Raw genomic sequence first — 14,711 nt, 5'->3', positions numbered from 1 at the left:
GTTCTCAAACGCCCTCCATCCAACCTCAATGAGCTCGAGCTGTTTTGCAAGGAAGAATGGGCAAGAATTTCAGCCTCTCAATGTGCAAAACTGATAGAGACATACCCCAAGCGACTTGCAGCTGCAATCGCAGCAAAAGGCGGCGCTACAAAGTATTAACTCAAGGGGGCCGAATAATATCGCACGCCCCACTTTTCAGTTTTTAATTTGTTTAAAATATCCAATAAATTTAGTTCCACTTCACGATTGTGTCCCACTTGTTGTTGATTCTTCCCAAAAAAATTAGAATTTTATATCTTTGTTTGAAGCCAGAAATGTGGCAAAAGGTAGAAAAGTTCAAGGGGGCCAAATACTTTCACAATGCACTGTATCTGTATTTCTTTATCAGTCTGTCTATGTATGTATCTTGCTTATATCCTTGTGACTAGCTAGAGATCTATATATCTAATGTCAATTGTTCCAGCCAGCTTATGTCTATCACCTGTCTTAATATGTTTAAGATTATTGTGTTCCTATCTATCCAGTCTATCTACAGTGTCTGTCTGTCCCCAGTCTACAGTATCTGTTTATCTGTCCTTGTGGCCAGCCATGTAATATAGTCAGACTTATACAAAAAAATATTTAGGTATAGATACTGTAGGTGTAGAGATATAGATACCATTGGTAAATCTATCTACAGTATCTATATCTAAATCTTTCCTTGTACAGGTCTGTCAGTCGTGCGCTCTATCTGTGTGCATCTATCCTTGCATCTATCAATCTATCTACAATCTATCCTTCCATCATTGCCCATAAATCAGTGGCTGTGTCTCTGCACCTGTCTTGCATCCGTCCCTGGGACCAGCTACACGTTAGTCTACCCCACGTCTGTCCTTGTCTTTCCATCTATTTGTCTGTCTCTCTCTATTTATAAATCCATCTCTGACTTTCTACCATTTACATCTGCTTGTCTGTCTAGAAGTCTGACATTTTCCTATTTCCTAATCATTCACGCGGCTTTTCTATTGGTGAGATATAACTGAAACATATGAAATGATTTGATGACATCCGTTCTTGTCTTTTTTTTTTTCCTTTAATGGACTAACTGCATTATCTCTCGAAAAGCTTTTAGGTGCAAACTGTTTATAAAAATGAACAGATATATAAAAGAAAAATGTTCCTTAATTTCCAGTTAGAAAAACAGAGCCAAATGCAAGGAAAGGAAGAAAAAAAGAACTATATCCCGGAAATCTCTTTAACTGTTTATATTTAACTAGAATGCGAAAGTTAAGAGCATTAATGAGATGCCTATTATTTCTGACCTGATGAAAAGGAGAGGTTAGCTCCCGAAAGCTTGTTAAGAGAAAATGCAGGCAGTCCATTAAAAAAGTATCATAAACCACAAATGTGGTGGAACATCATCCTTCACCGGCCTGAGCTGGACGCTACATTAATTTATAAACAGTATACGGTATTTCATGGCCGGGTATAGAGGCCACACCAGCTTCTTTGCTTTTAACTAGTTTTAGATCTCACTTAGCTTAACCCTTTCAGAGCCTGGTGTGTTTGTAAGTCTCAGAAGCTGGAAGCCTTGTGATCTAACTCTCAGTAGATTCCACCACTGACTACATTGTCCTAAAAACATGTTGCCATTTCTCATATGCTAACCGAAAGTTGTCTTCTTATAACTTGCAGGTGGATACAGGTCGCCTGCCCAAGACTTTCTATAGATTGGGGGACTGCCTTCCCCAAGCCTTTGCTGACGCCATATGAAGTAAGCTCATCTGTAATATAGCCTCTGATTGCAATGGTCCAGATACTTAAAGGGAATCTGTCAGCAGGTTTTTGCCACCTCATCTGAGAGCCGCCTGATGTATGCAAAGAAAAGCTGAATTCAACGATGTATCACTTACATTACTAGGTGCAGCTGTTCTGACAATCAGAGATGTGGGATTTAGCAATACAGCAGAGCTGAGGAAGCTAATCCCGCCCACACCAGGCTCTGTATGTACAATGTCCATAGACAGTGAGCTGCCTGTCACAGGAGGATGTGTGTCTGGCCAGGAGGCATGTGCTGCTCTCTCTGAGCAATGATAAGCTCCTAGTGCTAAAACAATCATTGGAAGCAAACAGCACTGAGCTTGATAAGATAAGTGTTTTAACCCCTACAGCACACATGTCAAACTCTGGCCCGTGGGCCAAATTATTTTGTATGGAGGACTATGTGGGGTCCATTATTCTGTATGGAGGACTATGTGGGGTCCATTATTCTGTATGTAGGACTATCGGGGGCCAATTATTCTGTATGGAGGACTATGTGGGGCCATTATACTGTATGGAGGATTATGTGGGACACATTATTCTGTATGGAGGACTATGCGGGCCATTATACTGTATGGAGGACTATGTGGGACACATTATTCTGTACGGAGGACTATGTGGGACCCATTATTCTGTATGGAGGACTATGTGGGGCCATTATTCTGTATGGAGGACTATGTGGGGCCCATTATTCTGTATGGAGGACTATGTGGGGTCCATTATTCTGTATGTAGGACTATCGGGGGCCAATTATTCTGTATGGAGGACTATGTGGGGCCATTATACTGTATGGAGGATTATGTGGGACACATTATTCTGTATGGAGGACTATGCGGGCCATTATACTGTATGGAGGACTATGTGGGACACATTATTCTGTACGGAGGACTATGTGGGACCCATTATTCTGTATGGAGGACTATGTGGGGCCATTATTCTGTATGGAGGACTATGTGGGGCCCATTATTCTGTATGGAGGACTATGTGGGGCCCATTATTCTGTATGGAGGACTATGTGGGGCCATTATACTGTATGGAGGACTATGTGGGACACATTCTGTATGGAGGACTATGTGGGACACATTCTGTATGGAGGACTATGTGGGACACATTATTCTGTATGGAGGACTATGTTGGACACATTATTCTGTATGGAGGACTATGTGGGGCCATTATACTGTATGGAGAACTATGTGGGACACATTATTCTGTATGGAGGACTATGTGGGACACATTATTCTGTATGGAGGACTATGTGGGACACATTATTCTGTATGGAGGACTATGTGGGGCCATTATACTGTATGGAGGACTATGTGGGACACATTATTCTGTATGGAGGACTATGTGGGACACATTATTCTGTATGGAGGACTATGTGGGACACATTATTCTGTATGGAGGACTATGTGGGGCCATTATACTGTATGGAGAACTATGTGGGACACATTATTCTGTATGGAGCACTATGTTGGGTCATTATACTGTAAGGAATGATGAGGAAAAACTTCCTCACTTGTAGACATGTTGTTCATAAATATCAAGGTTGGCCCACGACTTTGTCTAGGTTTTTAATTTCGGCCCTTTGTGTATTTGAGTTTGACATCCCTGCCCTACAACACGCTGTCTTCAGCTTACATATCAAAAACCTGCTGACAGATTGCCTTTAAAGGGGTATGTCGGGTCCACTCCCTTCCAAGAGGACCAGTGAAGTCATGTCTATTGTAAGGCTGCTGGACTTTGTGTCTGATCTGTGAGTATCATGCACCTGCCCTACTTATTAGAGTAGGAAAGGTGTGTGTGATAACTGCCAGCCGCACACACAACTCAGCAGGTCCCACTCATCTCCCCATGACAAAATGAAGTCAACTTTGCTGACAAGTCTTAAATACTTGTGCTGCACATTAGATTCCAAATCTGAAACCTCTTTCCTTAGAATTTTGTAACTAGCAATGCTTGTTCCCAATCCCCTTGAAATAGAGTGTGTCTCTACGAGACAGCCTGGCATTGTGTAGTGACATGCCACATTCCCAAGAGAAATAGCGACCCCCCGTTGTCAGTTTATTTATACATTTCCAAGAGGAATAAAGGAGGAACAAAACAACTCAATTGTTCATGGGGAATACAGACACATATTAAAACAGACATTTCAGAAATGTATTTCTTCCTCTAAGTGATCCCAGGTTGTAAAAAGAGAAAAAAAAGAGTGTCCTTCGGTGGGATCACTAGGGGCTTATTCACATGTCAGTATTTTGCATTAGTGTTTGTATGACAAAACCAGGAGTGGAACTTAGAGAAAAACTATATGTGAAAGATTGACTCCTGCTCTGTGTATTGGAGACACTCCTGGTTTTGGTATAGAAATACTGATGTGTGAATAAAGCCCTACAGGAATGTCCATCCTCTATCTGCACTTGTAAGAACCCCATATACATTTATATACAGTACAGACCAAAAGTTTGGAGACACCTTCTCATTTAAAGATTTTTCTGTATTTTCATGACTATGAAAATTGTACATTCACACTGAAGGCATCAAAGCTATGAATTAACACATGTGGAATTATATACTTAACAAAAAAGTGTGAAACAACTGAAAATATGTCTTATATTCTAGGTTCTTCAAAGTAGCCACCTTTTGCTTTGATGACTGCTTTGCACACTCTTGGCATTCTCTTGATGAGCTTCAAGAGGTAGTCACCGGAAATGGTTTTCACTTCACAGGTGTGCCCTGTCAGGTTTAATAAGTGGGATTTTTGCCTTATAAATGGGTTTGGGAACATCAGTTGTGTTGTGCAGAAGTCTAGTGGATACACAGCTGATAGTCCTACTGAATAAACTGTTAGAATTTGTATTATGGCAAGAAAAAAGCAGCTAAGTAAAGAAAAACGAGTGGCCATCATTACTTTAAGAAATTAAGGTCAGTCAGTCCGAAAAATTTGGAAAACTTTGAAAGTGTCCCCAAATACAGTTGCAAAAACCATCAAGCGCTACAAAGAAACTGGCTCACATGAGGACCGCCCCAGGAAAGGAAGACCAAGAGTCACCTCTGCTTCTGAGGATAAGTTTATCCGAGTCACCAGCCTCAGAAATCGCAGGTTAACAGCAGCTCAGATTAGAGACTAGGTCAATGCCACACAGAGTTCTAGCAGCAGACACATCTCTACAACAACTGTTAAGAGGAGATTTTGTGCAGCAGGCCTTCATGGTATAATAGCTGCTAGGAAACCATTGCTAAGGACAGGCAACAAGCAGAAGAGACTTGTTTGGGCTAAAGAACACAAGGAATGGACATTAGACAAGTGGAAATCTGTGCTTTGGTCTGATGAGTCCTAATTTGAGATCTTTGGTTCCAACCACCGTGTCTTTGTGCAACGCAGAAAAGGTGAACGGATGGACTCTACATGCCTGGTTCCCACCGTGAAGCATGGAGGAGGAGGTGTGATGGTGTGGGGGTGCTTTGCTGGTGACACTGTTGGGGATTTATTCAAAATTGAAGGCATACTGAACCAGCATGGCTACCACAGCATCTTGCAGCGGCGTGCTATTCCATCCGGTTTGCGTTTAGTTGGACCATCATTTATTTTTCAACAGGACAATGACCCCAAACACACCTCCAGGCTGTGTAAGGGCTATTTGACCAAGAAGGAGAGTGATGGGGTGCTACGCCAGATGACCTGGCCTCCACAGTCACCAGACCTGAACCCAATCGAGATGGTTTGGGGTGAGCTGGACCGCAGAGTGAAGGCAAAAGGGCCCACAAGTGCTAAGCATCTCTGGGAACTCCTTCAAGATTGTTGGAAGACCATTTCCGGTGACTACCTCTTGAAGCTCATCAAGAGAATGCCAAGAGTGTGCAAAGCAGTCATCAAAGCAAAGGTGACTACTTTGAAGAACCTAGAATATAAGACATATTTTCAGTTGTTTCACACTTTTTTGTTAAGTGTATAATTCCACATGTGTTAATTCATAGTTTTGATGCCTTCAGTGTGAATGTACAATTTTCATAGTCATGAAAATACAGAAAAATCTTTAAATGAGAAGGTGTGTCCAAACTTTTGGTCTGTACTGTACATAAGTGTGGATAATACCAGCCTCTCTCTTCATAAACCACACGTTTCTAAGCTGCTGACTTTACGTTTAGTTCTCCCTTAAAATATCTCCCGTTATAAAGTGAAGGAATGATGTCTCTGCAAAGTGGTAGACCATTCACTAATGGAATATTTCATGGATTGTGTGCATCTAAACTGCAGGAAAAGTGTATTCCAAGAGCATGTTGATGCACAATTTCAATTTATTGGCCATTTCTAATATTGATTATTTTGCAGTCTTACTTATTTTCCCATCTTTCATCACTTGATCCTGAACTACGTTCTGGTTATGATGGGGATTTATTAGAAGGTTTGTGTTGTCTATATTATTATTACGATTGTTGTATTACGTGTTTACGTACCTCTGTGGGTTTTGCTGATTTCACAATGACTCGTTCCTTAAATCCCTGATGGGAGAGTCACCAGCCAGATAAAGCAAGCATTAAATTCATCAGACTCGTTCTTGGGATTTCGAGACCAGTTGTCTACTTCACATTGAGGACTTAATTGCATGGCCCAATTCTATAACTCAGACTCGGTCAGTAAAAATGAACCAGGAAGAGGAGAAACCCTGATTTTTGTGCATTGACAACATATTGGGAACACTTTACTGGTAGATAATGCTTTCTGCTCACATGCTACCACAAGATCAAGACCCATCTGTTTATTGAGATGGAAACGTCAACCTATTGAAAACCTCGGTATTACCTTTATCTACATATCTTGTGTCACTGGCACATTTATTGGCTAAGCCACCTGTCATTTTGGAATCCTGTAATAAAAGGCTGACATAAAATTAAGTTCTAGTAAGGCTTTGGGAATCTAAAGGGTTTCTATGCTTAGGACACTCCCTACTTATTAGGGTTCCTTGACAGCAAGCTGGTGAAAAATTTTCCCACTACTAAATCCTCCAGTAACCAGTTATATCACTCAATATCTGTGAGGAAACCCTAAAATAAGAGGTTATTTCCTCTGGGGGTGGTGGTGGAGTGGAAATGAAGCAGTGCAATAATACCTAAGCAAATCAATGGGTTGGGACAAGTCCTCCAGAGTAAGGCTACATTCATGTGTCATGTTTCAATTCTGTCCGTTTTTTTTCTTGGACCACACATGGATCCATAGGGCCTGACTCATCAAGACCGCCATTGTTCACATTGGTGTTGGTGAGAAAACGTGCCTCTTCATGAATCAGGAGCGTCGGATGAGTGGCATACACCTCTGTGTGCGCCTCGCCACAAATCCTACTACAGTCCATACTGGAGTAAGATTTGTGGCGTAGGGAATGTGTGGTCATAAATTTGATGAGCGGCATTCGCCACAGCACCATCGTGCCACCAAAATGATGTGACCTTTCACCGTTTTTTACGCTAGAATACTTTTGATCCATTCACACATCCAGGGGACTCGGCGCATATCCTATTCTCATCATCAGTTTTTCAAATCGAACTTTGCCATTAACCACTTAGTGCAAATAGACATAACTGTACACCCAAACTGGGGGGCGACAAGTGTGGACCGAGCTCTCTTAAAATGTGGTCAATTCCGCCTATAAGTAACTAACAGGAAGTGAGAAGCTAGCGCTAGCCTACTTTTACGTCTGAAGGCGGAGACTGTGAAGCCGGCACTGATGGGTGCGCAGGGCTCATGTGATATAACAACCTCACGTCAGCCTTGGGAACGCAAGTCCCTACACTGCTTGAACGGCGCCGGCACAGGATGTGAGTATAAGTTTTTTTACTTTAACGGGCCAAATATGTGAAAAGTGAATGTGAAAGGTTTGTCCAAGTAGTGGACAACCCCTTTAAGTTTCTAATAACTGATTACACTGAAGAAAAATAGATGTAAAAAAATGGATATGGATGTATGTAGAGTTTGGCTGGATTCACACATCTGAGTTTCGTGGTCAGGACCTGCCATGGGTCACCTGACCCGAACTCGATGGCCTCTTGAGTTCTGGTCAAGAGACCAGTCCATAAATTGTATACTGCGAAACATAGATGTGTATATTCTGCCCAAGAAACTCTCATTATAGTTGTTCTCTCGGTTCCAAAGATGAAGGTCCTGAACAGAGGACTCACCTCCCCGCCTTCCCCTTTTCCCTCTAATTAAGTCAGGAAGAAGTGGACTATCCAGGAAATCTTGTGACATAGGGAACCATGTCCTTCATTTAGTTCCTCTGATTGTGCATGAAACTGATCAGCATGACATGATGAAGAATGAAGTTACAGTCTTTGCTGTTACTGAGCTACATCTCTCATGATGTACCGTCGGCCATAGTGGATCCTCGTAGAGCACTTGCTGCATTTGTAATAGTCCAAGACTAAGGTCAGCAATGTAACGTGTCAGACTGGTGTAGATCATAATGCTGGACTTCTGGGGGAATCAATGAAGAATCTAAACAATGTCCTTTTCTATTAGAACTGTTGGGGTTGGTATGATTGATATCTTGTGTGTTTTACAGGCCTGTGTAGCTCTTAAGGAAGCAGAATGGCAGGAGACCTATCCCATGGATTTCTATTCCAATCAGTCTTTGGGTCCTTGGACAGTGAACCATGAGTCTCATCGTCCTCCACGTGTGACAAGCAGACAAACGAGGGTGAGCGCTGCTATAGATGACTAGGTGCTGTTCTGCACTGCCCTTGTGTTTAATATCAGCTTTTTCTCATAGTTTTATTAAGATCCAAATTTTACTGTAACACTGCATACACTTTTTGACTTGTCTTTATACCCATTTTTATTGAATCCATACTTGTTTTATCTATTTTTGTCGCTCATTTATTTATATATTTTGGGCTCTATGGGTTTGTGCTTACTTTGTAGTCTCCCCCTGATTTTTTGTGCACCAACAGCACCACCTAGTGGCGTTCAATGTACTTACTGCCTCTAGGCTGGAGTGGTAATAGAGCGCAGTCTGAACTGGAGGCAATTTATGCATGCAACTAACTTAAGGAAGCCTTAGAGTCAGTAATGTTTAAGCACATGCTATATTTTATAGTATAATAGATAATTATAGCGCAAGTTAAATGAAAGATGCTCAGTGGTAAGAAATGAAGAACCTGCATTCCCTTTAATACAGAGAAGCAAAAGTAGTTTCTTAATGGATGTGCAGGAGCCTTGAGCCAGCAGGAGCCTTTACATTGAAAGGGTAGAGGTCATTGTAAGATGGAGAGGATATCCATGCGGCTTCTGCTTGGAGCCGGTTAATGCTGCCCGTTTATCATTTCTCCTAACACAGTAGTTTGTCCATTTTAAGGTCTTTAAGTAGCGTTTTATATTAGTGTTTTGCCCTTGTGATTCTTTAATCATCTATAATGGAACTGCCGCACAATTAGGGATTGATACAAATCGTAGAGAGAATAAATGGGGTGACTTCATGAAGTGAATACCAATGGTCCTCGGTTGTGTAGATACATTGACATTACGCAATTTTCTAGCATCTTTTGCAGATTCTTAAAGAAGCAGAAATTAAAGGGATTATCTGGGCAAGAGAAAACTTTGCTCAGGGAACTGGATATGCAAAAAATAACAAGCTCGGTCATACTCGCATACCGGCATCCTCCTGGATCCAGCGCAGGCTGCGCCATGGTCTGCATAGAAACAGGAAGCAGTGATGTCACCAGTCACGGGACCGCTGCGACTTGTGATTTGGCTCAAGAGGTGGAGCTACTTTGAGGAGCACACCATCATAAAACATCCGATGAGGTCACCTGACCCCTGCAGCCAATCACAGGCCACTGCAGTTTGCTTATCAAAACAGTTCTCTGCCTTCATGTAGCAGAAGGAATAAGGCTTATCTGAAGTCACATTGGATTCCAATAAAACCAATTACTGTACAATCTTATTGAGTGACGCCATAGAGATAATCCTCTTCAATTACCATTGGGCCCCAACAGTGAATGGTCCCATTATTCCCCCTTACACTGAGCTTTCTCCCTTAGGTTCAGTAGTCACTTAAAGAGGCCGTATCAGTTCTGAGAAAAACACAAGCTTTTTAAGGGTCACTCCATCATTTTCTTCTATAGGCTTGAGTCGGATGTCAGACTCTCCTTCCCGATCCCTTAGGCTATGTTCACACATTGCGCTTTTTCAGCGTTTTTTTTATGCGTTTTTTAATGCAAATTTTCAGCTGCGTTTTACAATACCAGCAAAGTCTATGAGATTCCAGAAATCTCATGCACACACCTTGGTTTTTGTTTGTTCAGGATTTTGTGCTTTGCGTGTTTTTTTGCGGAATAGAGCATGTCACCATGTCACTTCTTTCAGCGTTTTTCACCCATTGAAAGTAATCGGTTGTGAAAAAACACCTAGTGTGAACATAGCTATCAGGTTTTGCTGCGTTTTAGTGAAAAAAGCAAGTACAACAGTATGTGAAACTCATTTATTTTTGTGATTTTACCATCTTGTCTTGGTCACCTGAAATCGCAGCTTGGATTAGAATGGTTTAATTACCTTAGTGATGTGTACACAGTAAACATTGGCTGAGCTAGGTGTGAGATTGAACAATACCTGTGACCCAGGGAGGTGTGAAATTGAACAATGCCTGAGCAACTGAATGGCAGACCCCATAGTGTGAAAATAGTGTCCTACAAACTCAGTGCACTGCCAGTGTCTTAGGTAAACTATTCCTGAACAATTCACCTTCCCCACTGTTATATTTAAAATTCTGGTTAATATGGTTTCACATATGTCTTGCATTGGTGACCTGTGTTCATGCTTCTGTGGTGGAAGCAAAGCTGAACTTTGGGATCCAGAAAAACGCACCAAAACCTGCATTTTTGACGCAGCTTCTTTTCTGCCAAGAGATCAGTTTTTGCTGCAGAAAAAAAACACTGAAAAAACGCAATGTGTGAACATAGCCTTAGGGAGGACCATCTCCTGTGAAAAGTTCCAATTTGATTCTTCCCAAGGCCCCTTTCCTCCATGCAAAATGTTGAGTGATGCATATACTGTAACTTGTATATATTATTACACCTCTTACCCTCAGTCATAGTTTTATTATTAAAAAGCTATCAGTTATCACAGTATCATTGCTCTACTCCCTGCTGTGTACATCACCAGCATCATAAGCCTTAGGGTTTCTGTTTCTTTTTCTATCTATCCCATCATTTTTCAATGTCGTGTGCGGTGTGGCTTTCCTTGTCTTCGTGTTTGTCTGCGGCAGGCATTGTACACCTTCCATACTGTAACTGCTGATGTACAGAGTGAGATCATTTAGGAAACATAACAGTGTGCAGCTCACGGAGAGTTTTTCTCCCTCGCTGCGACCTAAATGGCAGTCGGGAGTTCCTCTTGCTCATTTATTATGGTACAAAGCGGAAATTGCTGTACCTGGAGATAGTCGGTTGTACGCAAAGGTCACTGATCCAGCAGCTCCTGACATTGAAATTATACCCATTCATTAACTGCTTTGCGGATGAACATAATTCACAAATGGTTATCTGGCGAGAGTTTGTAATGTGACTTATAAATGGCAAACCCTGTTAATGCCTGACATTTTACATAGTGCATGTATATGTGCGCCACCAATTCCCCGCCCCAAATTCATATCTATATACAATTTGTCCTTGGTGTTACAATAGCAGTACATGCGAATCCAACCTAAGGGACCATTCAAATAGCGTTTTGCCCCTTCTGTCGTCTGTTCCGGATCCCAGATGTTCACTGAGACAAACTGAGTTTAATTGGACTATGTTTGCACTTTTTTCCCCAACGATGTTCTTCTTTTCACACGGGCACAAGGACAAAGTAGACTATATTATTACCCTGTCTGAAAAGACAGAAACCACTGGAAAAAGTTCAAACAGGGTCCATTTGAACTTCAATTGTCTCATTGCATTCTATGGCTTCATCTTTGGCTCCGTCTGAATTTTTTTTTTCGGGATTCATTGGGAACACCAAATGTAAGAGGCAAAATGCAATGTGAATGCCCTTTAAGAGCACAGGTTTGATCTATAATGCTGATTGCATTAGTTACAGGAGAATATTGACCGCAATAAAAAATTGCCTGTTCTGTCCTATATGCTAGCAAATTAAAGCTGCACTCTTTGTCGCTATGGTTTGCAAACATTGCATTTCTGAAATTGGATTTGCATTACTGCTATAGAAAATAAGTTGGAATGAAGATACTTGGCGCATAAATTGGCCAATTCATGTGTGCCCAATAGCCATCGACAAGGCGATCTTCACTGTTGGGACCCTAACCTAAGATGATACCTCTCCCTGGGCTGAAAGCCTATAATTTTATGAGTAGGTAGGATCAAGCTGTGATTAAAACCGCCATAGACTGATGGGTGGAGTGCTCAGTCAGAGAACCTATGTAGAAATATCAAACACTTACCATCACTTCCAAACAGAAAGACAAGTGTGAACAAGTGCAAGCTAAGAGAGCCTACCCACATAACCTTAGGCTTTCAGCCCGGTTAGAGTCCCAACAGAGAAGATCGCCTTGTCGATGGTTGTTGGGCATACATGAATTGGCCAATTATGTGCTAAGTATCTTAATTTTTTACTTACTTTCTATAGCAGTAATGCAATTCCAATGTCATATATACCTGTTTGCATGCCATAGCATTACAGAGTGCAGCTTGAATTTGTTATTTACATATAGAGTAGCTCTCTTAGCTTGCATCTGTTCACACTTGTCTTTCTGTCTGGAAGAGACAGTCAGTTTCTGATATCTGTCCTATATGCTAGCCATAGTCCGTATCCCCATGGCACATAGTGTGTTACTTGTATTATGTGCTTCGCTTTCTATGCCTTCATTTCTTTAGCTCTCTGTTGTCTTACTTCTTCATGGTCGTGTGTTTGGTGTGTTGGCCGTTTCCTTTCCACCCCACACCCCGTCTCTTCTTCAGCATGCCTTCAGTACATGGTTTCTGGTATAACTTATTCTCTGTTTGTAGGGTTCTTTACCAAGAAATGAGCCAACCATGAACACGTGTACAAAGAAGGCAGATTGCTAATGTCTGGAAGAGGCACAGAGCCAAACTGAATGACGGTGATGAACATTGTGATCCCCTCCGCACTCTCGGACCTGTTTCTGTTCTGAATATTGGACATACTGAAGTTATCTGCAAACTCCAGAAAGCCGGTGTAATGATACGAAGTGACCCCATGTGTTAGGTCAGCTCAATAGACCTGGAAATCATCATCACTCCTTTCATAGCTATATAGACCCTCAAATCATTTTCTATTAACCCATTCATGTTATAAAGCTGACAAAGCGTTGCTTCATTAGGTTTTGTTTTATTGTCAAGCCCTGAAATATATGCACCATAGACTGAAGGCGGGTAGCACCCAGCTGCACCCTCTGCTTCTGTCTTGGGGTTTTTTGAGCCATACAATGTCTGCTGCTAATTAAAATCATTGCTTAATAAGGGCTTGTCTGAGCTGCTCCCCCCTCCTGCTGCCGTTGCCTGGGCGATGAGGAATCAGAACCCATGAAGCCCCCACTACTGGCACAGACTGCAGCATCCCCTCCTGTGAGAGCCAATCACCTCCTGCGTGGAGACCCACAGCAAGCAGCTCTGTAATGTCTGTGTGATGGGATCACGGGCTTTAATGTTCCTTGGAAGGGGCCCAGCAATGACTGCGCCTTCAGCTTCTATCCTGGGAAGAGCTGAACTCGAGGGGTGTTACAGTGATTGAAGTAAGAGAGTGAATAAACAACAAACAGCAGATGCAGAATAAAAAAGCTTGAAAAGGGTCACACTTCCAGTTATGTGAAGTTCCCAGCACTTCATCTTAACAATAAATGTAAAATATTATCTCTTTTCTCATAAAAACCCTAAATAAATTTGTCAAACATTTTTGCCTACTGACCGGTTATTCTCTTCTCTATCTCGAAGGCAAATCCAAGACACTATGTGTGTGTGTGTGTGTGTGTGTGTGTGTATGTGTATATGTATGTATATATATATATATATATATATATATATATATATAGTATATGTATGTGTGTGTATATACATGTATGTGTATATATATATATATATATATATATATATATATACAGTTATATGAAAAAGTTTGGGCACCCCTATTAAGCTTAATGTTTTATAAAAATTGGTGTTTTTGCAACAGCTATTTCAGTTTGATATATGTAATAACTGTTGGACACAGTAATGTTTCTTGTCTTGAAATGAGGTTTATTGTACTATTGTACTAATAGAAAATGTGCAATCTGCATTCAAACAAAATTTGACAGGTGCATAAGTATGGGCACCTCACCAGAAAAGTGACATTAATATTTAGTAGATCCTCATTTTGCAAAAATAACAGCCTCTAGTCGCTTCCTGTAGCTTTTAATGATTTCCTGGATCCTGGATGAAGGTATTTTTGACCATTCCTCTTTACAAAACAATTCCAGTTCAGTTAAGTTTGATGGTCGCCGAGCATGGACAGCCCTCTTCAAATGATCCCACAGATGTTCAATGATATTCAGGTCTAGGGACTGGGATGGCCATTCCAGAACATTGTAATTGTTCCTCTGCATGAATGCCTGAGTAGATTTGGAGCGGTGTTTTGGATCATTGTCTTGCTGAAAGATCCATCCCCTGCGTAACGTCAACTTTGTCACCGATTCTTGAACATTATTGTCAAGAATCTGCTGATACTGAGTGGAATCCATGCGTCCCTCAACTTTAACAAGATTCCCGGTGCCGGCATTGGCCACACAGTCCCAAAGCATGATGGAACCTCCACCAAATTTTACTGTGGGTAGCAAGTGTTTTTCTTGGAATGCTGTGTTTTTTTGCCGCCATGCATAACGCCTTTTTGTATGACCAAACAACTCAATCTTGGTTTCATCAGTCCACAGGAC

General features: G+C 41.5%; 1 protein-coding gene across 1 annotated transcript in view; it reads left to right on the top strand.

The window, feature by feature from the left end:
* DPH1 (diphthamide biosynthesis 1) overlaps nt 1–13,698 on the top strand; it is a 393,607-nt gene extending 379,909 nt beyond the window's left edge. Inside the window, exons 10-12 of the mRNA XM_073667680.1 lie at nt 1,675–1,753; nt 8,352–8,486; nt 12,793–13,698. Coding sequence (XP_073523781.1) covers nt 1,675–1,753; nt 8,352–8,486; nt 12,793–12,852 — 274 coding nt within the window. The 3' untranslated portion in view covers nt 12,853–13,698. The remainder of the gene's footprint in view (nt 1–1,674; nt 1,754–8,351; nt 8,487–12,792) is intronic.
* The last annotated feature ends 1,013 nt before the right edge of the window (nt 13,699–14,711 follow it).

Source organism: Phyllobates terribilis, unplaced genomic scaffold (genome assembly GCF_046119375.1).
Source record: "Phyllobates terribilis strain yellow unplaced genomic scaffold, ASM4611937v1 Scaffold_2__4_contigs__length_985480577, whole genome shotgun sequence".
Lineage (NCBI taxonomy): Eukaryota > Metazoa > Chordata > Amphibia > Anura > Dendrobatidae > Phyllobates > Phyllobates terribilis.
This window is presented reverse-complemented; position numbering and strand designations above follow the sequence as displayed.